Genomic DNA, 27,825 nt, shown 5'->3' with positions numbered 1-27,825 from the left:
TTCGGAAGTCATGTTTGGCAAGAAGCATATTTACAAAATGATTAGTAAAGGATCAGAGTTATCGGAAGTTGAAGGACGCCCGACCACAAAGCATTGGATTCTGAGAGGCAGCTGACATGTATCTTCACTAACTTTGTTGGCTCTAGCAGCTCGTATTGACCTCTTTTAGACAGACAATACCCATCTTGGAAGCAACTCTCATGTGTAGTGAACGCCGCTTTCAGACATACTATGAGAGGAAATATGCATGTGTATTAGAGCCATGATGGGTCTGTTCGTCTCATCTCTCGCAAGTCTTGCGCTCTCATCTAGACTCATGAAATCTGCCTTCAGACCAAGGTAGGGTACATGTAGTAACCGTCATACTCAGCTTGACGCCAAGAATAGTCCTATTCAGACTCTAAACTAGCCCGAAGATCGTCTTCATGCTTTGCCGAAAATCATCGTGAAGATGTACCTCCCAAGTGATGTATGAAAGCCAGGGGGTAAATCCTTTGCATGGATGCATGCACATCAACTACTGAATGAGATATCAGACATGCAGTTCCTAAATAGCCTTCCTGAGGATGATCCTTTCCCATAGGAGAATCATTCAAAGACAGATAGCCGGTCAATCGACTGGTACGGCGATATTTTACCTAGAAAAAATGAGCCCATCGCTTTGGCAAGAGGCTCTCCACACATATGGTTTCAAGCCTTGAACATAAGGCAAAACGACATTTCGCGAGGACTTTCGAATAACATCACAGGACCAATGAAGTCTTTGCCACGCTGTTTGGAAGCTACCGAGGTATCCCTAGACACCCCGTGCCCTGTTACCCACAGAAAGACGCTCTCCACATAATACTACCGAGAAGACCCAAGATAGGCACGCAGCATGGCTCAAGATCTTAGGCTTGCCTGATATGCTGATTATCACTTCTGATATATGGATATATCTGGTATTCGAAAATCTGGAACACAGTTACTTATGCACCTACTTCCTGAGTTGAATCTTCCATTCTGGGTGAGCTTGAATTGAAAGTGTTTGGTGATCGTCAGGAACACTTGTTTTTGCACGCACGTCTAGTCTCAATTGTATCCCCCTACACGGAGTTACGGATAAATGTAAATGATTCGAACACCCCTCTCAGCTATCGATGAGTTGCATCTACACAGTGGACTAGCCTGTCAGTTGAGTTTACAAGGGGCCTGGAAATGTCTCATAGTTCTCGTACACGATCTCTTCAACGACACACCTCACTACATCCTCTTTCCCTTTTTGGGGCTGGTGTCTATTGCTCATGCTCAGCTGTGATGATCGTGACTAAATCCGTCCAGACGGCAATATGAACGGTAGAATCGGCATTTTTATTCCCCTTTGCATCTATTACAGTACCTCTGGTACCTACACGACGTTACAGCCATCCCACGAATGCCGACGTGCTGGTGTTGCTAAGTCATCTCAGGCTATCTAGCCTCTTGACCTGGGCGGCAGTGTTGATGAGAGCTCTTGCTTACAGCCTAACACGTGTTATTGACAAAGGGTGCACCGGAGTTAATGTGATCCGTGAAACACCAAAAGTTCAATTTCTCGCTCAAGACTCTCATGGCCACACGGAGTTTATCAGCGCAAACACACAAGGCTCCCCCACGAATGCATACGGAATTGTGCCTTCGAGTCAGGACGTGTACACATGCATTTATTAATCAGATATGTTACTGCAACATGGTACTTTAGGGTGTAGGGTATCATCTCGAACTCACTACGAACATACGGGCAGAACCTGATGGCGCTCGCTGTATTACCGCACTGATTCTCATCTCTAAGATAAATGACATTCGCTGGCAGCTTATGTATAAGAACATGTAAATGCTTTCATAGTGCTACCGTATTCAGACTGAAGAGCAAGTTCCGAAGGTGGAATCGCACTGGCGCAGTCCAGACATAAGACAATACAAGAATATCTAGAGCCTCAGAGATACCAAGAAAGGGAGACTGGAGAGCTCAAAAATCTCCGAACTCGGACTTATGAAGCTGACGTTCTTGTGAACGATCACTCTCGGCACGTCTAGCAGGCTCTGAGCTGATCATCTAAGGCGTTTAGGGCAGGGGCTAGACACAAAACCCAGGAGAATGCCGATGGAGGGTGATCACTTGAAGCTGGCCGATATAGCGCAATGCTAACGCGCTTGCCATGTCCGGATGCAATGCACGTACTCCGTGTACCAGCAACACCTCTCCACTTCTGCCGGCGGCACAGCGTTGATCGGCCTTGTTGTACGGACCCACACGCCCCGTTCAACCCAGTTGTGTCTCAATTGGGTCCTTCAAACAACGACTTGTATAGACGCGAGGCGACACGGTGTTTCACAACGTCTACATACTTAGGGAAGCCTCACTTTAATCCTGAGCAGCAATGGGCTTGTTTCGGCGTCGATCCAAGTGGGCATGCGCTACGTGGATACTAAGACTCTTCCCTTCGTTCCAGACGCCATGCTAAGCGCCAGGGTTACACGGCTTCGGCCCGGGAACCAACCAGCATCAGGCATAGCTAGGACTCTACCCGAAAGGGATACTTGATTCAAGAATCTGTGCAACAGACGAAGGAGTCTGACGGTGGTGTATGATGTGACATGTCCATCCAAAATGATTTACGGATAGAGCTTACGGAGTACATGCTCCAGCAAAATACCCCAGTAGATGCTAGGCCACTTTCGTAGGTGCGCGGCCGTGTGCTCGGACAGAGAGCATTTTCCTTCCTTCTTTTCCGGCTAAGGCCAGTACTTCAGGGCAATTGTCTCAGTTCCTCCACGGTGATCCTTCCGCTAGCTATTTCCTGGCTGATAGCACGAGTCAGCTTTGTCGACTTCCTTTGGTGCTTACACTTGTGCTGGAAACTCGGAGTTGACCCAGCTCGGAGTAAGGTACCATGTCTTGCTATCGCGAACATTGTTCCGTCAGGGACAAGAAAATATTCTTCGATAAGCGGCATCATTTGATATTCGAGCGGTTGATGGGAAGGATGGCCCAGAAAAGCAACGTGACATCGTGTACGCCATTCGGCCTTTCCAGTTCAGTCATTAAAATATCCACACGTGCGTTCAAGTTGCTAGATACAACACAAAGCTTCCGGCGGCTTTACACCATCATGTCATGTACCACAGTCGTTTATACATCAGCTAAGTTGGTTGAGTCGGCTGGTGGATGATACTTTTCGACACCTTCAAAGTATCTAGAGCACAAGGTCCGGGTAACATCTTCGCTGAGATTGAGATTTCATGATAACGATAGTATGTATGTAATGTCAACCGACAAGGGTAATATTCAGAAAAGTACGTACCGCCCCTGAAATCTTTGATCAGAGTGAATGTCTTGCATTTTCGCAACCATGGTCGGTTTTTGATCAGAACAACAGCTCTGATTCCCGCGGTCTCCGGCCAATCCGACATCGACTACCCCCAAGGCTTGAGGTCAGGCCTGGAACTTAACCCAGCTATTTAAAGTTTAAACCATACCGTCTACCTACCTACAAGTACTTATACTTGATCTTCTATGTATGAGGGGTGTATCTAAAGCCGGGTGTCTTGCAGATCTTAACTTCTGAAGAACTCCCAAGGCCGAGTCATCGCCGGATACCTTAGTTGTCAAGTAGAATGATACTAACCCTCTTGGACTAACATCAGCTGGCATCAATCACCGTGTATTTGTCTGCTTTTACACAGGACCTTTCTCTCAAGTTGTTCTGTCATGATATTTCAGAGACACAACTTTCCGTTTTTTAGATTGTTGAACGCTGATAGGATGAGGTTGGTGGCGCAGAGCTCCTTAGCTTTCGTAACGAGTGTCTCCCAAGACGCAAACGGGCTGAAAATTCGATGTGATGCTGCGATATGAGAAAAGTTTCGGTTCTCAGGGGATGACTGAAGTCTTCTCGTGAGGTTATCGGACATTATTCACGCGTTGAGGTTGAGACAGGCTGAGCACGAGATGGATGACCAACAGACATTAAGCTAAAACTTTCATTCTATGGAGTCTCATTTGATGTTTGCGGAAAGCATTTCCAGTCTCAATTTGAATTCGTCGTTATGAGAGATGTTCAAACTTCCCGTACAGAGCTGGTATGTTAGGATTAAAAGACGACAATGGTTCTCTTCCAGAAGTAGGAGGTTGCTGAAATATTCATCTTCATCCAGCGCTCCCTGTTCTATCGCATCATCTTCATCTTTCCTAGAAACTCCAATAATCAGAAATCAATATGAAGTGGATCATTCCACTTTGTCTCGGCCTTCGCTGGGCATCACTTGCTGCCGGTCAGGCTTCCCCATCGCCTACCGTCGGTAGAGTCATCATCGAGTACCAGCCATTTGAGATTCAATGCTCTGGAAATATAACCGTATCAACCAGTGCTAGGTACCTAACACTTAGCCTCTGCAGTATCCGAACCTCGCAGCTAACAACCATGTAGGACTTGGACTGAATGGCAAATCACGACAAACATTGTCCACGATGGTACACTCACCTCAAGGGCAACGATAACTGTCTCCGCCTCCGGAGATGGAGCGAGTAATTCTGCCGTTCCACCAATTGAGACTCATAGCTGGGAGGGCATATCTGCTTCAGCTGCTTCTGGCAGTAGTCCTGGCGTCATTGGGGTTCCTGGACCTGGCACAATCATCATCACGTCTACGGGAACTCGATCAGGAGCAACGACGGTCCAACCAGGAAGCCCAGGAGACCCAATCACTGTCATTACTTTTGTTCAGCCTTCTGGGAGTTCATTGCCCGCGGTGACTTCTGTTGGCACCCGTACTGGCCTAAGCACGAATCCTCCCGGTCCGAGCGGAGGACCTTCGACCATCATCGCCTCGGTATCAGGCAGCCCACCAACTATACCTCCACCTGTCATCCTGACGTCTCTTGCATCGACCACTGGTCTCACGACTCTTCCCCCTGGTCCTGATGGCGGACCTTCAACCATCATCACTTTTGTGGCAACCAACCCGCCTTCCTTACCACCCATTATCATCACTTCCAGTGCTTCTACCACTGGTTTGACGACCATACCTCCTGGCCCGAATGAAGGCCCACCTACCATCGTCACCTTTATCATCGAACCACCCAGCCCAGTGACCCTGACATCTTTGGCATCGACAACAGGCTTGACTACGCTTCCTCCCGGCGAGAATGGCGGCCCGCCTACCATTGTTACTTTCATCACAACAGTATTCCCTCCGGTTCCGGCCACGCTTACCTCTGTTGCGACTACAACTGGCCTGACGACTATTCCCCCTGGTCCCGAGGGTGGCCCGCCCACTATCATCACCTACATCACGAGCCCCCCGCCAGTCACTCTGACATCCATTGCATCAAGTACTGGATTGACTACTATACCGCCTGGCCCCGGCGGTGGACCTCCGACCATTATTACCTTCATCACCACTCCACTGGCTACACCACCAGTCACGCTGACCCAGACTGCAAGCACCACGGGGCTGACTACGATTCCCCCTGGACCAACCGGAGGGCCTTCCACAATTATCACTTTCGTGACCGGGCCTCCACCAGTCACGCTGACGTCTTTTGGCAGTTCGACTGGTCTAACTACACTTCCGCCTGGGACTGATGGGGGACCTCCTACTGTTGTCACTTACCTGACAAGTCCTCCCCCGGTAACGCTCACCTCTACCGCCAGCACAACGGGTTTGACCACTCTTCCTGGGGGCCCCGGCGACCCTCCTACAGTCATCACATATATGACAGGCCCCCCACCAGTTACCTTAACCTCCACCGCCAGCACTACCGGCCTGACGACGATTCCTCCTGGAAGCCCTGATGGTCCACCCACGGTCGTTACCTACGTGACTGGGCCTCCGCCCGTCACTCTTACATCTACTGATAGTACAACTGGCTTAACCACCTTGCCCGGAGGTCCGGGGGGGCCGCCTACAATTGTGACCTTTGTTACAGGTCCCCCTCCGGTCACTGTCACCTCAACTGCGAGCACTACTGGCTTGACGACTCTTCCTGGAGGACCTGGCGGACCGCCTACGGTTGTGACCTTCGCTACAGGCCCTCCGCCGGTGACTCTGACATCTACAGCGAGCACGACCGGCTTGACGACCTTGCCTCCAGGCTCCGAAGGAGGTATTACAACTGTGATCACATTTGTCACTGGTCCTCCACCGGTAACGCTCACATCCACGGGATCTTCTACAGGTTTGACAACTCTTCCGCCTGGCCCTAGCGGTGGTCCTCCTACCATTGTTACATTCGTCACTGGCCCGCCTCCAGTTACTGTTACATCAACTGCTAGCACCACTGGACTTACCACCCTCCCGCCAGGTCCCGACGGGGCGCCTTCGACTGTAGTGACTTTTGTCCCACCTCGTACTGGCTTCGTAAGAACTTTGACGTCTACCGCCTCTCAGACCGGTGTTACAACCATTCCTCCCTCAGATCCCTTCGGGACCACTACCGTTATCACGTTCGTGCCTCCCCCCACTGGATTTATCACAACTCTTACTTCCACGGCTACCCGAACGGGAGTGACAACGATTATCCCGAGTGATCCAGCTGGCACAACTAGCATTATTACATTTGTACCTCCTCCGACAGGTTTCCTTACAACCCTCACATCGACTGCCACTCAGACAGGAGCAACTACAATATTTCCATCCGACCCTGCTGGAACTACGAGTGTCATTACTTTTGTACCGCATCCTACCGGATTCTTGACAACTTTGACATCGACGGCCACTCGCACAGGAGTAACGACAATCATCCCAAGTGACCCCGCAGGCACTACGAGTATCATAACCTTTGTTCCTCCTCCTACTGGTTTCCTGACAACTCTTACTTCAACCGCCACCCAAACGGGAGTAACAACAATTGTACCATCTGATCCTGCAGGCACCACCAGCATCATCACGTTTGTGCCCCCTCCCACCGGATTCTTGACAACCCTTACCTCCACGGCCACGCAAACGGGCCTGACAACGATCATTCCGAGTGACCCAGCTGGGACAACAAGTGTTATTACCTTCGTCACGCCGAGCAGCACAAGCACCTCATCGAGCTCAAGCACCAGCCCCGTACCTTCCGGTGCTTGCGCTACGCCGCCGGTGGACTGTGCTGCCTCTGGACTGACTCTCAGAGCTTATGCCAACTCTGTTCAAGTTGCCAGTGGGTATGGAGTTTCCGATGGTCGTTCGGGAGTTGGACCTGATTATTACCTGTCTCAAGCCCCCCTCGCTCAGGGCAGTACAAATTCGCTCGGAGTTCCTTTCCAGGGATCAGCTGGTTCTACCGCAACACCATACAACCCACAGACACCAGGGTCGTCGGCAACCTTCCAGTACTACGACGGCTTGACCCAAACTTACGGAGGGATCACGTACAACGCAAATAACTTCACCCTCGTCTTTACTGGCTATTTCCGCCCCGATCAGACTGGTACCTACATATTCTGCTACGCGCCTAACGCCGACAATCGTGATGTCCTGTATCTCGGCAGCGCCAGCGCGTTCCCTTGTGGCCAGCCTTCTAATGCAGCAACTCCTCGGGGAGCCACTCCACTGGCACAATACTGGTTCGCAGCAGCATCTGGTAACACGGGCTGTGCAAGCATCAACCTTATTGCCGGATATTTCTACCCAATTCGATCAGTCTTTGGAAACTGGGGGACTCCGTCGTCACTTTCCCTTGTGTTTTCAGGACCTGGACGAACAACGAATTCCTCCGATATCTCGGGGCTTGCCTATCCTGAATCATGCTCAACTGCCATTCCAACCGCCTCTCCCACTTCCAGCACCAGCTCGTCTATCACCACAGGTTCCTCGTCAACTTCGGCTCCTGTTACTGGCTTCCGGACCACCATCACATCGACCGGTACGCAGACGGGACTGACAACGATAATTCCTACCAACCCGGCTGGCACAACTAGCGTGATCACTTTTGTGACACCATCATCCTCTTCCACGTCAACTTCAACTTCGTCTTCGTCCTCCACTAGTCCGACCGCAAGCTGTACCCCTGGGCTACTCTGGGCTTACTACGGTCTTGCGCAAGCTCCAACGGAGACTGCTAGTAGCTCCGGAAATATCCCTTTTCACGGTAACGGCGCTGATGGTCAAGCAAATTGGAAGACGACTTATTTCAACATTAACACCGTGCTCTCTGGACAGAGTCCTGATAACACGGGTCGGACAACAACCATCGGTCTTGCGCAGCAATGCGCCACCACGACTCGGACCGTCTATGGAACCACGACGAGTGGGCAGTCCCAATACATGATTGTTCAACACATTGGATACTTCCATCCGGCCACTTCTGGCACGTACACTTTCAGCTTCAGTAATGTTGATGATGGTGTCTATCTGTGGTTAGGCAATAACGCTAAGACCGGCTTCACGAATGCCAATGCCAACAAAAATGTCGACTACTACGATACGAGTAGCGCCGGCACCTACACGTTCACTGCGACGGCCGGCCAATACTATCCAATTCGACTATTATTTGTCAATGCGCAACAGTGCGGCAGCTTCACTTTCTCGCTCACTGACCCGGCCGGAGGTGTTGTTGTCTCGAACTCTCAAGCCGTAGTTGGTGATCAACTCGTAGCCAGTTGCCCCAACGACGCGAACGCAGCGCCTTTCGGTTTCTAGAGCGTCTTTATTATTCTCCTTTGTAGTCTGTTTAATTGATTTGATTGAAAGCCGTTGCTGCAAGTAGATTGTTGATAGGAAAACGTGCTTCTTCAGTGTGCAGCTTGTGGATACTACGAAAGCTCCCTGGGTGATACCGAGAAGGTAACACCGGTCGACGAGACCCTAATAGAGAATACAGTTGCTCAATGATTTCGCCCTTTATGCTAGTTTTCCCGTCAGAGTGGGGGTGTAACGCTGTAGTATACACGGAAAGAACATATGGATCACGAAGTATGGTATGAGGAATCTAAGCCTGGGGTTTCTAACCTGTTCGCTAATCTGTTTCGGCATCGTGGAATAAGCCGTTCGAATAGAGATACCAATTTTGTCGCAACATGTGTCTCTACCGAGGCTTCCTCGGCTTCGATTGTAAGGCGCGCACTTCGACCAAGTCTCACGCACCCGGAAATTCGGGAGAGATCTCGGTGTCGCCCGTGCCGATCATGGAGGATGGCCATGCAACGCAGCGCACCGCGTCTGGTCACCCCGCGTTTGTGGGGTTAAGCATGGATCGGGCGTCAACCGGGGAAGATTGCGCCGGTGTTGTGTATGCACACTCTTGTGGGATGGTCTTGACGATGCACCATCGGATTTCTTGTGTTGCCCAAAGGCCGTATGGGAGACTTTCGTATCAACAAATTGATATCTATAAGACCCTTCATTATGTTCATTATTCCAATTTTTTGAGGTAACTCCTCGCATCACACCTCTATCAGAGTTCTTCGGTCTCAAACAGCCATCATGCATCTTAAGGCCGCTTTGCTCTTGCCTCTATTGTCATGGAGCGTGACAGCTTCACATTTCGAAAAGCTGCACAGTTTCAATGATACGTCATTCGCTCATCCAGGCGCTCTGCACTCCGCGAAAGATTTCGCAAGAATCAAGAACCATGTCCAAGCCCAGGATCAGCCCTGGTACCGAGCCTGGCAGCATCTAGAAGCCGGAAAATTGGCTCAGACCTCGTGGAAGCCAACGCCGCAGTCGATTCTTGTCCGCGGCACGAACGCCACCTTTGCTCCCACCAATAACTACGGTTATGCCTATCGCGATGCTCACTCAGCGTACCAGCTGGCTATTCGATGGCTGGTCGGAGGCAACACTTCCTACGCAGACCATGCAGCCAGGATCCTCGACGGCTGGAGCTCTACCCTTGTCGATATCAATGGCACTGAAGACAAATATCTCGCGGCAGGGCTCTATGGATACCAGTTTGCCAACGCCGCCGAGCTCCTTCGTGGATACTCCGGCTGGCCCAAGCAGAACCAGACGGCCTTTGGCAAAATGTTGAACGGAGTCTTTGCGGTGTATAACTACGACTTCCTCGAGCACCACTACAACAAACCGGATTTTTACTACGCCAACTGGGACTTGTGCAACATTGCCTCGTTGATGGCGATTGGTATCTTCAACGACAACAGAACCATGTACGATTACGCGGTCAACTATTTTAAGAACGGGATCCCGGGCCAGCCCGAAGTTGTCGCTAATGGTGCCCTGCCCTATTTCTCAATCGCAAATTTCACGGAGGAAGGCAGCGGAAAGACTTTGATGCAGATTCAGGAGTCTGGCCGTGACCAGGGGCATGCTTTGCTCTGCATCGCTCTCATCGGAGTTATCGGGCAACAGGGTTGGAACCAGGGAGTTGACCTTTTCGACACCTTCGGCCGCCAGATCCTAAACGCGTGAGTTCTCTTTCTGTCCCACTCCAAACTTTCTGGCAGGTCGCTAATTGAAGCTAGCGCCGAGTATGTTGCCAAGTACAACACCAACCACACTGTTCCTTACACGCCTTATCGTAGCTGGGAAGGTGTGCTGGAGGTCGTTGCCCCAAAAGCTAGGTTTGATGTACGACCTGGTTACGAAGCTCTCTACTCCCACTACGCGGAAGTTAAGGGTCTCAATGCTTCATGGTCAATGGAATTCCGTGACTTTGTCAATGGCAACCTAACCGCCAACATTGAAGGCGGCGGTGGTGACTACAGTCCCAACTCGGGGGGGTATGATTCGTTCGGACATGGAACTTTGCTGTATCGCATCGATAAAGATAGTTAAGCTTCACCCGAAAAGGGTGTGTTGCTAAGGTATCTGGGTCAACGGCAAGTTAAAAGTCGGTACTGGATAAGTCTAAGACAAAGCAATATCCTGCCAGCACTCTTGTCGTACATTTGTCTGCTCAGCCGCTGCAATCATAATTTCTCGTTGCGTGCACCCGGTTGAGACAACTGGCTCGCGACTTCTCAATCCAAAATTTATACAATAACTATGTTTTCCCACACGTATTACTCATCCCACTTTCGTTTTATTTTCCATCAAGCATATCTATCGACAAGTCTTGCATCCGACTTGATCGCGAAGCCTAGTCCAGTCCAAGCTTAGTGGTGTTTCGTTTCTGAGGTCGAGCTTCCATTGTACTAGAAAATGTTCTCCAAAGACTGCCGGTAAGGAAGTCGCAATATGAAGTTCTGGCGCATCAAAAGCTCACACACACCCCACAATCAAGGTGATAGCCAAAGAAAGCCTCAATGACTTCAGTACTTTACGAGCTGACAAGTATGGTGCAATTTTTTGTGAACTCCTAGTTTCAAGATATGAAATTCGATATGGAAGTGTTTCGCCTCTAGTTTACATTCGTTTCTTCGAGGCTGTATTAAGCCTTTCCTCGTCGAAACAATTATTCTTCATCAACAACGCCGACATGGTCATTCCATTATCGAAGAATCGTAGCCGTTCCATTTCCCAAACCCTCAATATCAGATTTGACTGGCAAGGACCTAGGGAGTGTAGGTAGAGCAGACTGCTCGGCCGAGAGCTCATCCTCAAGGTCCAAAGGGGCACGTCTCGGGATCTCAGTCTCGGTGATTGACGATCGAGAGAGGCCATCTGATCCTGTGCTGGTGACATATCCGGAGAGCGGCTGACGAGAGCTCTCATCAAACGTCGGATTGTTGTTATTCGCCGATGAGCCAGTGGCGGTGTGCTTTATACTTCCCAAAGTCGATGATATAGGTCCAGAAGCATTGTTGAGTGCATTTGTGCCTGCTTGCGGCAAGTCTCTTGCCTTCTCAGCAGTGTTGTTGGTCGCGCTGTAGACCGTCTGTTGACCGTTCCTTGCAGCGTTGCCGAGGGTCGTGCTCGCGTCAGAAGCAGCTTGTTGTACCTTAGAGGAGAGCTCCGCCGTCTTTGCTTGTCCATCACGAGCGAGCTCTGCGCCCTTCTGAGCCGTCACGTTTGCCGCATTTTGAGCCTGTACAGTGGCGTCATGGGCGATCTGCCGCCCCTGGGGTGAGGCAGCGAGAGGAGCAACGAAGATGGCAGTCACTCCGACTACAGCTAACCAAAACGGAGAAAGAACTTTGATGAGTGCATACACAGATGCAAGTCCGACGAATGCCTGGAATTATGTTTGTCAGAGACCTCTAACGCGTGGCACACGAAATTTGTATCTAGTGTTTACTTACGCCAAACGTTCTTCCAAGGTCTTCGCCATAGATGATTCTTTGAGCTTCTACCACTGCGTATTGAATGAAGTCGTGAACATCTCTCAGAGTGTTGTTGAGTGTAGACTCTGGCACTCTTCTATACTGTCTCGGTCGAAGGCGTGTAGATAAGGAGTCGGAACTGAACGACCGGCTGGCATACTCAGCAGCAGAGACGGCTAGGAAACTTAAGCATGGGCTCATATAAGTATGTGTGTCAGTCTTACCTCCAAGAGTAGTGACCGCCGCCTTCAATGCCAATTGAGTGAGGGGTAAGTAGTGTGCCCCGAACAAGATGCTCAAGGTACCGATATATACACCAAGGGTGCGAAGAGGATCTTCCCACTAGTTAAAAGTTAGCAAAGCTCCAGTGCGGGTGCTACATGAGCAAATACACACGTTGATATACTTGTAGAAGCTGTCTTGTTGGGCTGGGTGAAGGTCTTCATTAGCATCTTGTTTCAATTGACGGGACGAGGTTCACCCAATACCTAAAACCTGTCGTATTGGGCCGTCCTGCGTCGATCTTGGCTGTTGTCCTTCGTTCAAGGCATTCTGGATTTTTGATGCGACTAGGAAGTTGCGAGAACAGCTGTAAGTCTTCTAATTCACGTCGACTGTTGCCGTGCCTACAAAACTTACTCTGCGATTTTCCTTGTTCAGTACGATGGGAGCTATCAGCCGTTCCGGGCAAAACAATGACAGTTGGGTCGGCCATGATTATGACGTCGACGCGTGGATGATGAGAAGTTGGCGAGTAAATGTGGATAAGATCACGAACTCCACTGAAGCGAGGGATTTGGAGCTTTCCCTTTGATTTGATGAGAGAACAAGAACGACAAATGGTCTATCAGACAGCGGAAGCAGACTTTATGACCAAAGCCAAACATTCGAAAATCTCCTAGACCACTCGTGGCACGAAGGCGCAATCCTGGTGTATTGCACCACCGGTATGCGGTTACACGATGTGAGGGGAAGGGATTACAAAACCCAGCGTTCGTGACGTACATAGCTGGTCATCGCGTATCCGCTAAACTGCGGTAGGATTCCTCAATGTCAAGAAACGGCTCGCATACCCGCTGGCATCGAGATACAGTACGCCGCGCTGTCATTACCTTGGTCGAGGTGAGGGGGAAAACCCTTTGATGTTCAAAGACGAATTGACGTCGTTCGGCGGTCATTTGGGGTCCGTTCCACTCGCAGCCCCGACGCGCTTTGATGACGAGGAGGCGGGGTGTCTCACCAAGACATCACGGCACTGGCATGCCGCTAGACTGGCTAGAGCCAAGATGATATTCGAGGGACTATTTACTCATTTGCGTACATACTTACACCAGACCAAGTGCGTCAACTACTTCATGTCATTTCAGGAGCTGAAGCAGGTTTTAACAGATTTATTCTCCTAACTAGAGTCGATAGAGCCGCAAAGGTACTTTCACCTACGCGAAAGGTTCAGAGGCGACCTTGTCCAGTGCGCCCCGGATACTTATGAAGGCGTTCGGTCTTTACGGTACGGCCCGCTTCCTAGTGCGTGAGGTTTCAATCTGCACAAGGTAGCTGGATGCAACCCTCCAAGCCCATGCATCAAAGGTATAACCTTCGATGGAGAAGCTGACTTTATCTATGATTTGCCGCCTCCCTATTCGCGTCAAAGGGAAAGGGTGCGTCGCGTGACTCAATACGATGTAGATGAACAGTTGAATAATACATTGGTCTGCGCTTTTGCGACGTTTCCTATGCTAACCGAAGGGTATATGCGCTCTATGAGAACCATATAGTATACAAATAAGACGACAGAAGAAAAGAAAAACAACTTCCTCTACGTAACATGGCAGATTACATCTCACATTAGATGACCAAAACAGCCAATGCCGCTACAGCCGCAAGCAGCCTGCCGGAGCTAAGCTTACCAGCACTGGCCTGAACGGGGCCGGTGGTGGTTGCCGGGCAAGCGGCGCCGACACAGGGAGAGGTAGACCCGGTTCCGACAGGGATCACGGCGGTAGTCAGAGTGCCGTTATATCCATCCGACGGTGCAAGTACCAAGGTCGTAGGAATGGGGGGAGGGCCGCCGGGGGTGCCGGACACAGCGGGGGTCTCGAGGACGGGCTTCTCGGCGGAGACGGTGCTGCTGGATGCGGGAACACCAACGGTAGGAACACCGGCGCCAGGGGCGGTGGAGGCACCGGAAGTGGCAGGAACAGGCTTCTCAGAGACGGCTGTGCCACCGACAACGGGTGTAGTGACGGGCTTGGGGACCGTGGTGGAGATGAGCTCGCTGGTGACAATGGTAGAGGTCCTGGCCGGGCAGTTCGTAACCTCTGCGGCGCAGGAGGTGATTGTCACGAGGTTGGTCTTGTATGTGGTCAAGACGGTAGGGACGTCGGTGGTGAGGACGGGCTTCTGGCCTGCCTCAGTGGTAGGCTTGGGGACAACGGCGCTGGTAATGATGGTAGAGGTTCTCGCGGGGCAGTTGGTCACTTCGGCAGCGCAGGAGGTGATGGTGACAATGTTAGTGAGGTAGGTGGTGATTTGCTCGACGGGAGGCTGGCCGGTGACGACAGGCTTCGCGGACCCGGCGGTGGTGGGAACGGCAGGGACACCGGGGATCGTGGTAGGAATGACCTTGCTTGTGACGACAGTCGAAGTCCTGGCCGGGCAGTTTGTGACTTCTGCGGCGCAAGAGGTGATTGTGATGATGTTGGTCTCGTAGGTTGTGATGGCCGTGGTAATATCGGCCACAGGCTCCTGGGAGCTGACGGTGATGGGGATATCGCCGCCGGCGGGCTTCGAGGGGGTGTAGCTCTCGACGGGGATGGCTACGGTCGTCGGGATGACTGCCTGGCTGGTGACGGTAGTCTGTCTGGCGGGGCAGTTGGTGACCTCAGGGGCGCAAGAGGTGATGGTGTGGACCTCGGTCTGGATGACGGTCAACTGCGTAGGGACGTCGACGACTGGGCAGATGGTGGTGGTGACAGCAACGACTTCGGTGACGACCTGAGGTGTCTCTCGGGCCGGGCAGTTGGTGACTTCGGCGGCACAAGAGGTGATGGTCTTGATGTTGGTAGCGTAAACGGTAGAGGTCGCCAGGCGGGTGGTCAGGCTCTCGACGGCGGCAGAAGTCGCAACGGGCTTCTCGGAGGCTACGGCGGTGGACAAAGCGGAGCTGACGACAGCGGTCTGCGCGACAGAGGTAGAGGCAGCAGCAGTCGAAGCGGCAACCGAGCTGGAGATGACAGAGGCAGTGGCGTTGCCGTCCTTAAGGTTGTAGTACTTGATGGAGCTGATCTTGAAGTAGACATCGGCAAAGGCAGTCGGGTTGGCGGCAACGTACTCCTTGCAAGTCATACCAGTCTTCGCCTCACAGGTCTGGGTCCAGATACCATCGTTGCCAGCCACACCGCAAAAGTCAATGTTGGCCACGAGCTTCTGCTCCTCGAACAGCTTGTCAGCGGCGCAGGTGCTGGTGGTGAAGCTGGGCGTGCCCCAAGCATCGGGGTTCGGGTTGGCGCTCGCGATGTCGGCGGGAACGTTGGCGTGAGTGAAGCCCCAGACGCGGATGGCGGTGTCAGTCCATTGCATGGCGTAAACTCCTCCCTCGGCGGATCCGAAGGGGGCAGCGCCATCGAGACCGGCGCAGCCCTCGTTGTCAGACTGGCCTGCGGCGTAGTTTGCGCAGTTGGGCTTGCTGATGGTGCCGGTCATGTTCGTTCCGTCGATGCGGCACTCACCGAGCGTGCCGTCGGTGTGGAGGACGACCTTGTTCACATTGTCCTCGTTCCAGGTCTCAACGATGTCGATTTCGCCGGCGGCGGGCCAGGGGTTGCCGACGGTCCAGCTGGTAATATCCGATCAGCATTATGGATGGGCTGAAGAATGCGAAAGGAACTTACACCGCAGGCCAGGCACCACAGACAGGCTTAGGAAGATGGGAAAAGTTGATGACAAACAGACCCTGGCCGTACTTGGCTGTACTCTCGATTCTTACACTGCTTCTGCCGATACCAGCGGCATCGAGGGTAGATGTAGAGTCGACACCGAGGTAAAGGTCACCGCCCTCAGTCTTTACGAGACCCATGCTCTGAGCATCTGCTGCCGACTTGTAGCTGACATATCCACCGGTGGGGTCAACATCGTTGTAGTTTCCGGTGGAGTGGTCGCTCTAGATAGATGATCAGTCAAAGGTCTAATGCATCACTTGTCGACTTGGAACATACCGTGAAGAAGCCAAACTTCTCAAGAAAGTTGGTCGAGTCGTAGCTATCAGCGAGTTGGTAGGTCTGGACAGCGGTCGCGGATGACGTGAAGAGGAGGGCGGAAGAGAGCGTGGAGAGAAGCGAAGGCGCCATTGTGGGCTGAAGATGGATATAAGGAATAGAAAACTAGGTGGAATAACTAAGCAGGACGACAGAAACTGGAAACATCAAACACAATTAAGAAACGACAGAAATGGGTCTTCGAACTGTAAAGTGAGTGAACAGAATGAAGAAATTCGAAGGCTTGTTCTTGAACAAAAGAATGACTTAAGAAACCAAAACAGGAATCTTGAAAGAAGGTGAGAGGGAGAGCCTGGATGCGCAAGGCGCTTGCTCCCATGGGGTTACCATGAGTCTTATACCGACCCGAAAAAGACTGTCGACCCAGATTTGCTCCTGGCCATTCGATTCACCCGCGGAGAGACGGGCTGAGATGCTCAGGGGGGTCTACGACCTACCTGTTTCTCCAGCAATTTCATTCTCATTGGATGCCCTCGTACCGACAGAGCCTTGGTAAGAAGTAACGGGAGCACTGGTTCGTTCAGGGGCTCTGGATGGAGAACGAACTAGAACATACATAGCCCGCTCCTCCCCTCGGCCCCTTGACAGACTCTGCCGGTTCTGGAGATATATCAAGGGTCTTGTGCATCGTCTGCCAACATACGTAAGTAATCGTGGTTCCACTCCTCGCATCTCCAAGTCTCTATGCCACTTGTGCATTGACATATGCGCTTGTGAGTGGGCACAAGAACATGTTTCCTGCAGGCCCAGAGAACCTCAAACACACCAACACATAAACGCATGCGTACTAAGTCCGCATTTGTTCATGGGACGCCAGGAACGGCACGGCGGTTGGCTGGCGGCTCAGGTACAGTCCGCGCAAAGGTGTCGTCGTCCCGAGGCCAATGAAGCGGAGGGCGCATGTGTGTAAGCCCACCCCCTGCTTGACATCCAGGAACAGACCCTTGATCGGGACAAGGTGGGCTCGAAGTGGACTGCAACGGGGGCCTGATGGTGGTCTGAGTGGATGTCGTGGACATGGTGGATTATTTTTCTTTGAAGTGACGGGCAGGATTCCGCCGTTCCCCTATTCTTTTTCCCCATTGACCATTCGAGCCATTGTCCCGCGCTAGACAGGGGTTGTCTCACTCAAGCCGCCGAGATCTTGATGGCGCTGGTCGCTCTTGGGGGCGTGATTGGCAAAGATCTCCTGCACCGTTGCATCGAATCCTCTAGACCAGCGGCTTTTCTTCAAGTCAATTTTTTTTTCTTCCTCTAGTTCACTTTGAGTGTCTTGCTGTTTGTTTCAAGTGATGACAGCTCACGAATAGTCCTAAGTGCCGCCGGTCTTCTTTTAGTTTCGTTACATCAGAGCGACGGACTGTCTTTGGTCATCTGGCCACGCGGCGCGTTAAACCCGTCAAGTTGCCGAGCTCTTCCAAGTTTTCCACACCCGTTTACGCATACCTTTCGGGATTGGAGGGCTCCAACTCCCAGCTTCCAAGGCCAGAAAAAACGTGTCGCTTTGATTGCTCCCGCTCAGGGGCTGAGCCTCCCGCTCCGGAAGTCAACGACCAATCCAGACGTTCACAGGGCTGGTTTCCGCGGCGTAGTGGCCGGCCGGGCGTCGTATTCGAATCTGTATTAGTGAAGGGGTTCGCCCCGGTGGAGTTACCAAGAAAAAGCGGCACGGATTTTGGATGTGGATGCACTGTCTTGTCAACTTGTGTTGCCCGGGTCATGGTTTACGGAGCGTTCCATAAGGCGAAGTTGCACAAATACAACAGATCGTAGACCAAAATATTTCCAAAGCTAACTGTGGAAGGCAGCTTTGAAAACGGTTTTATTTTGCTAATGCTCGACTTTTGTGGTTTTTCACTCTCTTGAATATCGGATGGCAGCCCTCGTTTGATGGCTGCTTTGCTCCGCTTTTGCCTCGGCTACGAGCCCCTTGCAGTCTGGTCTCTTCTTTCAGCTTTGGCTAACAACATGAAGGCGAGACCCAGTCGGTGGGCCGTGGGATGATATCAAGGAATATTCCCCGATCCTTGGGTCCGCGTACTAAATATGGCGTCCCTTCATCTCCTTCACCTTGCTTGACCGACTTTCTTCTCGAATTGGCACGACTAGGTGGAATGCTGTATCTCGAGTTTCGATATTGGGCCTACGCCTCAATATCATTGAACCAGAAATTCGGCTGTCAAGATAGAAACATTACCCCGTTGAGCAGAGTCGGCATTCGTTCGACAATCTGGTTATCGCACGCTGTAACCTATTCATCACTCACAGATGTAATGAGCCACCTGGCGCCATCCATCTGCTCAATTTCCAAAGAACAGTAATTCGAATAACGTTGTACAAGATTTTGGTGGTTAGATAACAGCCCTACTTCATGTCACGCACCCGCCATTTTTTCAATGATGCTTTCAGCTGCCCATAATGGACAACACTTATCCATATCAGCTAGTCCAATTCGCAGAAGAACACTCGCCAGCGATCTCACAATCACGCGAAACTTCCACATGCCCGGATGAAGTCTGTTGAACAACCAACACAGCTCTTCAGTTCAAATTTATGACTCCAGTCCTGCCTGATCATTGACCAAGTGCCGTGAAGATCACTGGCTGCATTACGGCATCTAGTGGGCGGCACATCTGGACCGCACGGCCCCGTGGAGTACGCCTTCTCGCCTGCGGATACATCCCCTAGTGCTGCAACGGCAATGCTTCGGAAGTGCCACTCTTCGGGCTATGATCGACCCTTGCCTTGAATTCAGCTTGGCTGACGTTGCATTCCAATTCCTCATGGCTCGCTCCTGCCAAGGTAATGGCATGAATGATCTCTGGTGTGGCTAGGGCCATTGTTAGGATTCCGGACATCTTATACTTCCCGTTCACGCGGGTGACGAAATTGATGGGCTCTCTCTATCCACAAAAAGTTCATTAGACAGCATCTGAGGTAAAATGTTTGCATGAATAGCTACAGTCCTGAGAATCTGCTCAGATACTCTCTCTATATCTTAGAATGATTCTATCTTTCTTGGTGGATGTAGAAGGGGTGATTTTGTCGATGCTGCTCAGAAGACGGGCCATCAAATTTGTCACCCGCGTGCCGTCTTCGGTATTGAAGACTCGTGAGCAAGTGCTATCAAACAAAACTATTCTTCGCTATCTTTCCTGTGAAGAAGAGAAACGATGCAAGTTGCTCATTTACAATAGTGTGATCCAAGGTCCTCAAGTCATACGCCGGAAGATTGGTCAAGTATATGTTATCTAAACAAAATTCCTTGAACTTCCCCATCCTGCAAAAGATCGATTGCAACATCTTTTCCTTGTATCGTCACAAACGAATGATGTGCTCTTAGTTGGAAGAAAAGAGTCTCCACTGCCAATTCGATTCCTCCTCTATCTCGATGGTTCATACTCGAAAGCATTTCCCCCGTACACGCTGTTACTGCTCTGAATGAGAATAATGCATCCTGGTTGAGACACTCCCCTCTCAAGACCACATAACATCATTTGGTGCACAATCATTTTACTTTCAGACCACAATCAAAATCCGGTGAGGTACCAGTAGTGAACTAAGTCTGCAGAGGTCTTCTCCAATACTTTGGAACGAAGAACGAACAGGGGGGTCCAGATGTAAGTATAAAGATACACAATGCCAGCTCACTCAAGTCTAACTTTTCACAAACGAAGCCTCCAACAAATGTCGAACTTGAATCCGACAAGTAGTTGGTATGTATAAGCTGTGTAATTACATCAGACTGACTGCAACTCTCACTTGAGAACGCGGGACTTGTCTTGAGAAACGAGTTGAGGCCATCTCTTTTACTCAATGCGGGATCAAGGGACGAATTCCAGCCACTGAAACTATATGCCAAGGAGGACAGATTATTTACTCAGTCCATTATCTTCGACTGCTATGCTCATAGACACGAATTTGGCCAATAACACAATCCCCGTTTTCACCCCAGAATGATCAAAGCCAGAATAACCACCCACGCACCACCCGCCCCCCACAACCGGAGTCCACCAAATCCTCCCTCCGCACCGCTCATCTGGTTCCCATTCGCATCAGGCAAAGACGGTGCGTTACGAAAGTCATTCGGAGGCACGATGGACGGCAACGTCTGAAAATTCGGCGGAACAAACACCGTCACCGGCGTGATGGACTCCGAAGACGGTGCCGAAGACACCCCATTAACGGGGGGGACAGATGGTGGCGGCGGGGTAGGTGACGCTGATGGAGTCTGAACCGCCGGTGGAAAAGTCGGCGGGGGTGCAGTTGTTGAAATAGATGTCTGGATGGCAGGTGGTAACACGGGCGCTGGTGGTGGGGGTATCGATGACGAGGATGAAGAGCTAGACGACGATGGGAAAGGTTGAATGGGCGCCAAGTTTGCCGGTAAGGTAGTTGTCACGGCTGGGTTCAGCACCGGCGGCGGCACTACCGGTGGAAGGGAGATCGTAGTTGTAGAGATGGTAGTGACCGGCGGTGCCGGAGCCGGAGCGGCCGGCGCGGCAACAAAACCGCACTCTCCAATGATTTCTCTGATATCTGCACTTCATCGTCAGCAAAACCCACCTCCCATTCAAGAGAACCAAACCACATCAACGAGCTCGACTCTTGCAAGAGGTAAACTCACCTTCATTGGCTTCCACAGCCGTAACATTCCGCGAAACACACGACAAACACCCAAACGCAGCCCCAGCTACATCGAAACCCCTCTCCCCACAAACACACGCCCTCGAAGCGCTCTTCGCCGCCGCCTCAGCAGCCTTCTTGTCAGCCTCCTTCGCAGCCTCCTCCGCGCTCGCCGAGCGCCCGACGCCCAACGTAGGCACCGCAGCGAGTCCCGACCCCGGAACCAGACTCGCCGTGGGCTCCTCTTCGTCGTCGCTGCTGTCCTCTGACTCCGGCTCCTGTCTCCCGCCGAGTCTCCGACCCAGCATCCTCTGGAGATTCCTCCTCTTCCTCCTCTTTCCATCGCCTCTCCATTCTCTTATCTCCTTGACATTTCTGTCTTTCACCGATTCATTTGGGTATCGTCGAGTCGGTAGATCCCGCTTGTCCTTCCCGAACTGGGCCTCCACTTGTGCCTCGCACCGCGCCGTGAGCTGTACTATAGGCGCGCAAACCTGAGCGCATTCGGGCGGGACATCTTCGGCCTCCAGTTCCTCTACTGCCGCAACGCCGGGGACCAACATCAGGCCGGGCAGGTTCGTGGTGGCGGATAGCAGTGCGAGGACAGCGGCGAGATGGAGCGCCGTAGGCCGGTGGTGGCGTGTCATCGCGGCGTCGGCTTCGTCGAATGCATGCAAGGCAAATAAGCAAATGCCTCGGTAGCTGCTGTTAGTGCTGCTGCTTCTTGCTTGAATAGTTATCCAACTCCTTGGTGTCGTCGTCGGAGTTATCGTTATTCGTCTCGTCTCATGACACCGGGAAATAGCACTGCAAATCTGACAGATGCCATCCAAACTTTTGTCGTCGAGTGCCTGCAACTTTGTCCTAACTCTAAATTCGAACAGACCCGCCCTCCATCCATCAAAGAGAGAAACTCCAGAACGGTCTTTTCCAGATGTAGGTAGGATGGTGAGAGGGGGGGGTATTCAAGCTTATTGTAAAAACAGCAACCCTCCGTCTACTGTCCCCCCCACTATCCGACCAACTCACACTGAAATCCGTAAGGTCTCAATGTAACTGTAATGCCTTCTACATGATCTGCCCCTCGGAAACATCAGGCCAAACACCGAAACCCAAGTTCTCCCAACCCCTTAGACCACTGCCGGATAAAGCATTCGCAGAGCGCTCTTGAACGCATCCCCATCCCGAAACGTCTTGGCGGTATCACTAGAACCACGAAGAAAAAGGAAACCCACATTTTCCCGATGGACGTTGCCGTAAGCCTTGAAGGCGATTTTAGAGTTCACGCTCGCAGCGGGAAGCATCTGGCAGTTAATATACAGAATTAACCACTAAATTTGGCAAAAGAGGGTTCGCTGATTGATCGCCTGCTAGGATTGTTTTCTTACATAAGGCAAGGAGGAGAAGCCAGAGAAGGAGGGTGAAGAAGAACACTGAGAACCCCCGCTGCGAGTCATTCCCAGTGCATCGTATCATTTCCCATCTCTTACCGACAAAGTCTAAATAAGCGGCCTCCATCACCGCCAGGTCGATAGGAAAATGGAGTTAAGTATCCGTACGACTGACTCCCAAGCTACTGAGATCTCCCCGTCCACGGATTATGCATATCCGACACCCTGCCAAGTTTCCGTTCTAGAACCCTTACAAACCACTTACATCGCCGCGGCGGATCCAAAGAACGGCTCCGACCTGCCTCTTCCATTTCCCCTTGCCCAGGCTATCGGCCGAGTCATTGAACTCCAGCGACATAAGACCTTCAAGTCTTGGACATAGGCAACACGGTATCAATCTGTCCCCGGAAACCACTCTCAGACCTCAGGTTCAACACAACGCCAAGGTCTACTCATCATGAAAAGCCAAGTCCTCCTAATGTCGACGAATGCTCATCGATGCTTAGTCCATCCCGATCCATCTCCTACGCTCCCGACGTCTTGGCTATGGATCCGTCTTGACCAGCTTCGCATGGGTTCAGTCCGCGGCGGGCTGCCTTTCCCCCGGCACTTCCGAGCCAGTTCCGACGAGGCTCTCGCTGAGGCTGCGACTCTACGAACCAGTCTTGGCTACTACTCTACACAGCAACGCAGGGCCAACGAGAAGATAAACACCAAGCTGACAAATTCCAAACAGCCCTCGTCTTGAGCCTGAAGGATCACAGGTGACGCGTTCGCCATCCCAGAACACGTACAGGTACGTAAGATGTGTGCATCAGATCTCTCTTCTTGGGTATATTCACTGAGCTATAACAACCTAAATCCTCGCCATCCACATATCCATACAATCCACCCGCACTCCCCATTGCCTTGGCTTCCCTCCCCATGGGATGGGCCTCGCCCGCCGGGGAGTTAACCCCACGTCCCGCCACCACCACCGCCACGGCCGCCCTTCCTCTGCGCACTCAGCCTCCAGTCGTCCTCCCCAGCATACTTATTATGCAGCGGCTGGATCCTCTCCGCCTGCTTCCTCTTGGACAATCGATCCGTCGGCGCAACCTTGAAGAACGTCGGCGCCGCGTCCACAAGCCACTTGGGCTCGATGCTCGTCGTGCAGTGCATGTACTCCTTGGTCGTCAGCACGAGCGTGTGGTAAATGACCCACTCGGCCTGCTTCCCAAACAGCGCCGAGCTCGGGTGGAGGTACACCGGCGTCCCCTCAATGAGCGTCTTGTACCCTTCCTGCGGATCCTTGCGCGCCGCGTTGCGGAAGAAGCCAGAGCAGAGCGCCTGCCGCACAATCTGCGTGTGCCGCCCGCAGCTGACGACGGGGTGTCGGTACCGGTCCATGATCTTGACGAGCTGGTCGTGCACGTCCTTGGCGCGCTTCATGGACCGCGCCTGGATGAAGTTCTCGAAACACCAGGGGCTCGAGTAACTGCTTTGTTTCCATGAATTGTAGACATTCAGCAGTGTTAGGTGGTCGCCGTGCGGGTCGTGGAATTTGGCCTTCTTCTGGTCTGCCTGTGATTGTTTCTCCTTGGGCCGGTAAAAGACATTGGGGAGGTTAAGCATGGCGACGATGATGAGCATCTCGGCTGAGCACTTCATATCGACGGAGATGATGAGCACCTTAGCCAGAGACGGCTCCATGGGGAAGTCTGCCATCTTTCGTCCCAGACGCGTTAGCAGACCCTCGTCGTCTAGGGCGCTGAGCGCGTATAGCTCTTCTAATGCTGTGAGCATGGTATTGATTGGCGGAGGGTCCATAAAGTCAAAGTGCAACAAGTCGTTGATGCCCATGGCCTTGAGCATGAGAATGACGTGAGACAAGTTCTGTCTCTGGATCTCGGGGATGGTTGTAGGCAACATCTCGGACTGGTACGCTGCTTCGGTGTACAGGCGGAAACACTTTCCAGGTCCTGTACGTCCGGCGCGGCCAGCACGTTGATTCGCCTGGGCTTGTGAAATCGGCGTGACGACCAATGAATCCATGCCCAACTTGGGATCGTAAGCGTTTTGTTTGACGAAACCAGGGTCAACAACGAAGTAGATATTGTCGATTGTGATGGATGTTTCGGCAATGTTTGTGGCGATGACCACCTTTCGGCAGCCAGGGGGTGCGGGATCAAAAATACGACTCTGCATCTCGTTAGGTAGTGCAGAGTACACGGGTAGAATGATGAGCTCTGGGACGTTAGGTCCTAATGCTTTCATCCGCTCGTATAGAATTTCGGCCGATGTGTCGATTTCTTCCTGACCCGTCAAGAAAAGCAAGATGTCTCCTGGCGGCTCTGTAAGGTGAATCTGCATGACGGTGACGAGCGCAGCATCGAGGTAATCGGACTCGGGCTCGCGCGAGTACAGCACCTCGACCGGGAACGTGCGACCAGGGATGGTGAAAATGGGACAGCCGTCGAAATACGACGAGAACTTGTCGGCGTCGAGCGTTGCTGATGTGGCAATGACCTTGAGATCCTTCCGCCTCTTCATCGTCTTTTTCAGAAGCGCAAACAAGACATCCGTAGAAATAGTACGCTCGTGAGCCTCGTCGAGCATAATGACCGAATAGCGCCTTAGATCGGGATCGACGAGAATCTCACGCTGAAGCATACCGTCCGTCATGTACTTGATCTTGGTCGCAGGACTGGTCTTATCCTCGAAACGAATCGTGTAACCGACAGCCTCACCCAGCGGTGTGCCAACCTCCTCGGCCACACGCTTAGCAACGGACATGGCAGCTACACGTCTGGGCTGTGTGCAACCAATGACTCCGTCGTTGGCGAAGCCATCCTCAGCGAGATACTGTGTCAGTTGCGTCGTCTTGCCTGAACCAGTCTCTCCGATAACCACCATGACTTGGTGCTCCCTCACAGCGTCCAAGAACTTCCGCCTAAAGGCGAAGACAGGCAACGACTCTCGTTGATCCTTGATGCTCATGTTCGTACGCTTGCCAAAAGTCTGGTCCTTTGGCGCCACAGCTCGCTTCCATTCCGGAACAGCATCGGGCTTGCTCTGGGCCATCTGAGATTTGGCGCTTCGTAGATCGCTGGCGAACTTGCGCTTGTCTGGATCTGCCATCGGGTCGTTCCACTGCGCAGAGAGGTCGACCTTGGAGTCTTCCGCCGCGGCAGCCTCCGCTTCTTGTTGCTTCAGCTCCTTTCGCTCCTTTGCCAACGCAGTGCCCGACATGGCAGCTCTATTCATAGAGCCATCGGGTGCTTTGACGACTCGGATGGGTGACAATTCCAGTGATTGCTTCGTCTGACCGGCTAAGAACGGCGGTTCCTCCTCTCGAACTTCGATATCGACATCCTGCTCCAGCTCCAGCTCTCCATCGCCTGTCAGCGTCGCGTTGTAATCTTCTTCGAGGTCGGGGTAATCGGAGGCCTTCGCGACACCGGACGCGATCAGCTGGCGGATCTCCCATCTTTCAGGCGATGTCATGCGCTTCTTCTGCCGACGAGGTTGATGCTGCGGTGGCGGCATCGGCCCGTCGTCAAACATGTTTCCGTTCCGGCCACCGCCGCCACCCAACGCTTGCATATTTGCGCCCGAGGATATCCTGTCTTCCGGGTAGAGATCCATGCCCGTCTGTTGGTCCACCTCTTTCATTGACAGTCCTATCCTGTTCCCTTCAATATTGACAACCTTGACTTTGACATCCTGGCCCTTTTCCAACAGATCGGACGGGTGATTAACCCGCTGGCCTTCCACCAGCCTCGAAATGTGTACCAAACCATCCACCTTGCCACGAACGCCGTGCAGGTTGACAAAGGCGCCGAAGTCTTTGATACCCGTGACATGCCCACTATAAACCTTGTGCAACTGAGGCGCATCGTCGACTTCGGGCTCGGGTGCCCTCCTAAAGCGACCATCGTCCTCGTCATCGTAGTTGCGTCTCCGACTCCTCTGCTTCAGCGAAGGTCCGCTCTCGTAATCATCGTGCGATCGTGATCTCGACCGGTACTTGTCGCGTTTCCTCCGCTCCCTCGATCTTGACCGGCCTCTCCGCTTCCGCCGTGAGTCGCGCCCGTCGTCTGGACTGCGGCTCCGCTTGCGCGAGTCCGATTTATCTTTTCGCGCCTTGCCCTCCAGGCCCTCCAAAAGCGCCAGTGTATCGTCAATGGCGTCGACACCGTCACCTATGCTATCGTACGCCACCGGCTTGTCGGGCACCGAGAGGCCTCTGAAGATCTCATCCTTCTCTGCGGCGCTGCGGTGGTGGTGTTCGTCGCTGGTGCCAGCACCGTTGCTGTTCTTCTTCGCTTTCCCCTTCATCTTCGGATGCATAGTGAGCACCAGGCGGTCGACACTCTCGACTAAGCTCGGGGGAAAGTCGGCGCCCATGCCGGCGAGCTTCGTCTTGAAGCCATCGTAGTCTTCGGCTTCGACTCGCTGGGCGATGATGAACTCGGCGAGCGTCTTGTCGGAAACGCCCAGATGGTTCTGGAGTTCGGAGGTCACCTTCGACACGAGCGACAAGAGCTCGAGATTCAAAAGGTCGTCCATGGTGGTGGAGAATAGGTGACCTGTGGGTGAATACAGGACCTCCAAAAGCGATGGTCGCTGGTTGAGGCCTCAAAAAAGTCTAGGTTGCTGCACGCTGCGCACGACAAGACATGACAGCACCGACAGGGAAGTGTCGGAGAAAGCACTTTCCGTTCCGACTCTGCCCCACCCACGGGAAGCGGTACGTACTGTTAGTGAGCGAGCTCTGCCGGATGTTTCTCGTGCTCTGTCACCCCGACTCCGAATAATCAATTTCAATTGATTGTCCATGGTTCAGTTAGTACCTAGAAGAGGTAGCTACATTCAATTCATCTGGGTAATACATGCAGCACAATAGTAGAAAACCTCAACGTTCATATACCTGCAGTCACTTCCTCGTCCAGCTATCCTTTTCCACTTTCTCGTCATATATATCCTAACTTTGGAAATCCCTTCCATTTCTTTTGAAGACTTGATTCCAATTGAAAGTGCGAACTAAATGAGCAAATTATTGAGCAAGACCGGAAGGGAAATGAACAAGCACGAATGGTTGACGGAAATGAGAGGCATTGACAGCGGAAGAGTCAGACCTTGGCACCAAGCTATCTAGGGAGAGTCAAGACGCTGTCTCGAACCTCTTGAGAAATACCCAAATCTTGACACTCCGTAGTGGAGAGCTCTCAAACATGCCACCCCAGTCTCCAGAAGAGAATCTCTCAGGCCTTGCATGTAAATCGTGTCCGTCATTCCAGACAATTCAAGCCAGGACAACTGGAGAAGTACACTGCTTTACGATCACATTTGGTATTATATACTACTACTAGACTGTATGCCTGG

General features: G+C 52.2%; 6 protein-coding genes across 6 annotated transcripts; 2 read left to right on the top strand and 4 right to left on the bottom strand.

Moving 5' to 3' along the window:
* Nucleotides 1–4,238: 4,238 nt before the first annotated feature.
* On the top strand, nt 4,239–8,646 carry HER10_EVM0008239 (uncharacterized protein; the record flags this gene model as incomplete). The annotated part of the gene is made up of 2 exons (XM_035477769.1): nt 4,239–4,393; nt 4,449–8,646. 2 exons carry the CDS (start codon nt 4,239–4,241, stop codon nt 8,644–8,646), a joined length of 4,353 nt encoding a protein of 1,450 aa, XP_035331652.1.
* Nucleotides 8,647–9,429: 783 nt separating this feature from the next.
* HER10_EVM0005742 (uncharacterized protein) lies at nt 9,430–10,740 on the top strand (the record flags this gene model as incomplete). The annotated part of the gene is made up of 2 exons (XM_035475346.1): nt 9,430–10,370; nt 10,428–10,740. The coding sequence occupies 2 exons, from the start codon at nt 9,430–9,432 to the stop codon at nt 10,738–10,740; spliced, it is 1,254 nt and encodes a 417-aa protein (XP_035331492.1).
* Nucleotides 10,741–11,395: 655 nt separating this feature from the next.
* Nucleotides 11,396–12,974, bottom strand: HER10_EVM0002744 (uncharacterized protein; the record flags this gene model as incomplete). Its single annotated transcript, XM_035482906.1, has 5 exons — nt 12,807–12,974; nt 12,656–12,736; nt 12,564–12,595; nt 12,143–12,509; nt 11,396–12,018 (listed from the first exon to the last, which is right to left on the bottom strand). Exons 1-5 carry the CDS (start codon nt 12,880–12,882, stop codon nt 11,396–11,398), a joined length of 1,179 nt encoding a protein of 392 aa, XP_035331299.1. The 5' UTR covers nt 12,883–12,974.
* Nucleotides 12,975–13,794: 820 nt separating this feature from the next.
* Nucleotides 13,795–16,813, bottom strand: HER10_EVM0006361 (mixed-linked glucanase). Its single transcript, XM_035475948.1, has 3 exons — nt 16,382–16,813; nt 16,058–16,326; nt 13,795–16,002 (listed from the first exon to the last, which is right to left on the bottom strand). Exons 1-3 carry the CDS (start codon nt 16,511–16,513, stop codon nt 14,013–14,015), a joined length of 2,391 nt encoding a protein of 796 aa, XP_035331526.1. The 5' UTR covers nt 16,514–16,813; the 3' UTR covers nt 13,795–14,012.
* Nucleotides 16,814–20,784: 3,971 nt separating this feature from the next.
* On the bottom strand, nt 20,785–21,714 carry HER10_EVM0004456 (uncharacterized protein; the record flags this gene model as incomplete). Its single annotated transcript, XM_035474100.1, has 2 exons — nt 20,785–20,957; nt 21,069–21,714. The coding sequence occupies 2 exons, from the start codon at nt 21,712–21,714 to the stop codon at nt 20,785–20,787; spliced, it is 819 nt and encodes a 272-aa protein (XP_035331415.1).
* A 1,600-nt stretch (nt 21,715–23,314) lies between these two features.
* Nucleotides 23,315–27,009, bottom strand: HER10_EVM0010339 (helicase associated domain-containing protein; the record flags this gene model as incomplete). Its single annotated transcript, XM_035479802.1, has 4 exons — nt 23,315–23,371; nt 23,557–25,302; nt 25,348–26,703; nt 26,812–27,009. 4 exons carry the CDS (start codon nt 27,007–27,009, stop codon nt 23,315–23,317), a joined length of 3,357 nt encoding a protein of 1,118 aa, XP_035331779.1.
* Nucleotides 27,010–27,825: the final 816 nt, after the last annotated feature.

This window comes from Colletotrichum scovillei (genome assembly GCF_011075155.1).
Source record: "Colletotrichum scovillei strain TJNH1 chromosome Unknown Contig00007, whole genome shotgun sequence".
In the NCBI taxonomy this organism is placed as follows: Eukaryota; Fungi; Ascomycota; class Sordariomycetes; order Glomerellales; family Glomerellaceae; genus Colletotrichum; species Colletotrichum scovillei.
This window is presented reverse-complemented; position numbering and strand designations above follow the sequence as displayed.

Bases quoted from the DNA above. Each gene is read 5' to 3' on its own strand.
- HER10_EVM0006361 (XM_035475948.1), bottom strand. From the start codon at position 16,513: ATGGCGCCTTCGCTTCTCTCCACGCTCTCTTCCGCCCTCCTCTTCACG. The intron at 16,327-16,381 runs GTATGTTCCAAG...TCATCTATCTAG, and splicing joins AGAAGTTTGGCTTCTTCACG to AGCGACCACTCCACCGGAAA. The intron at 16,003-16,057 runs GTAAGTTCCTTT...GGATATTACCAG, and splicing joins TGTGGTGCCTGGCCTGCGGT to CTGGACCGTCGGCAACCCCT.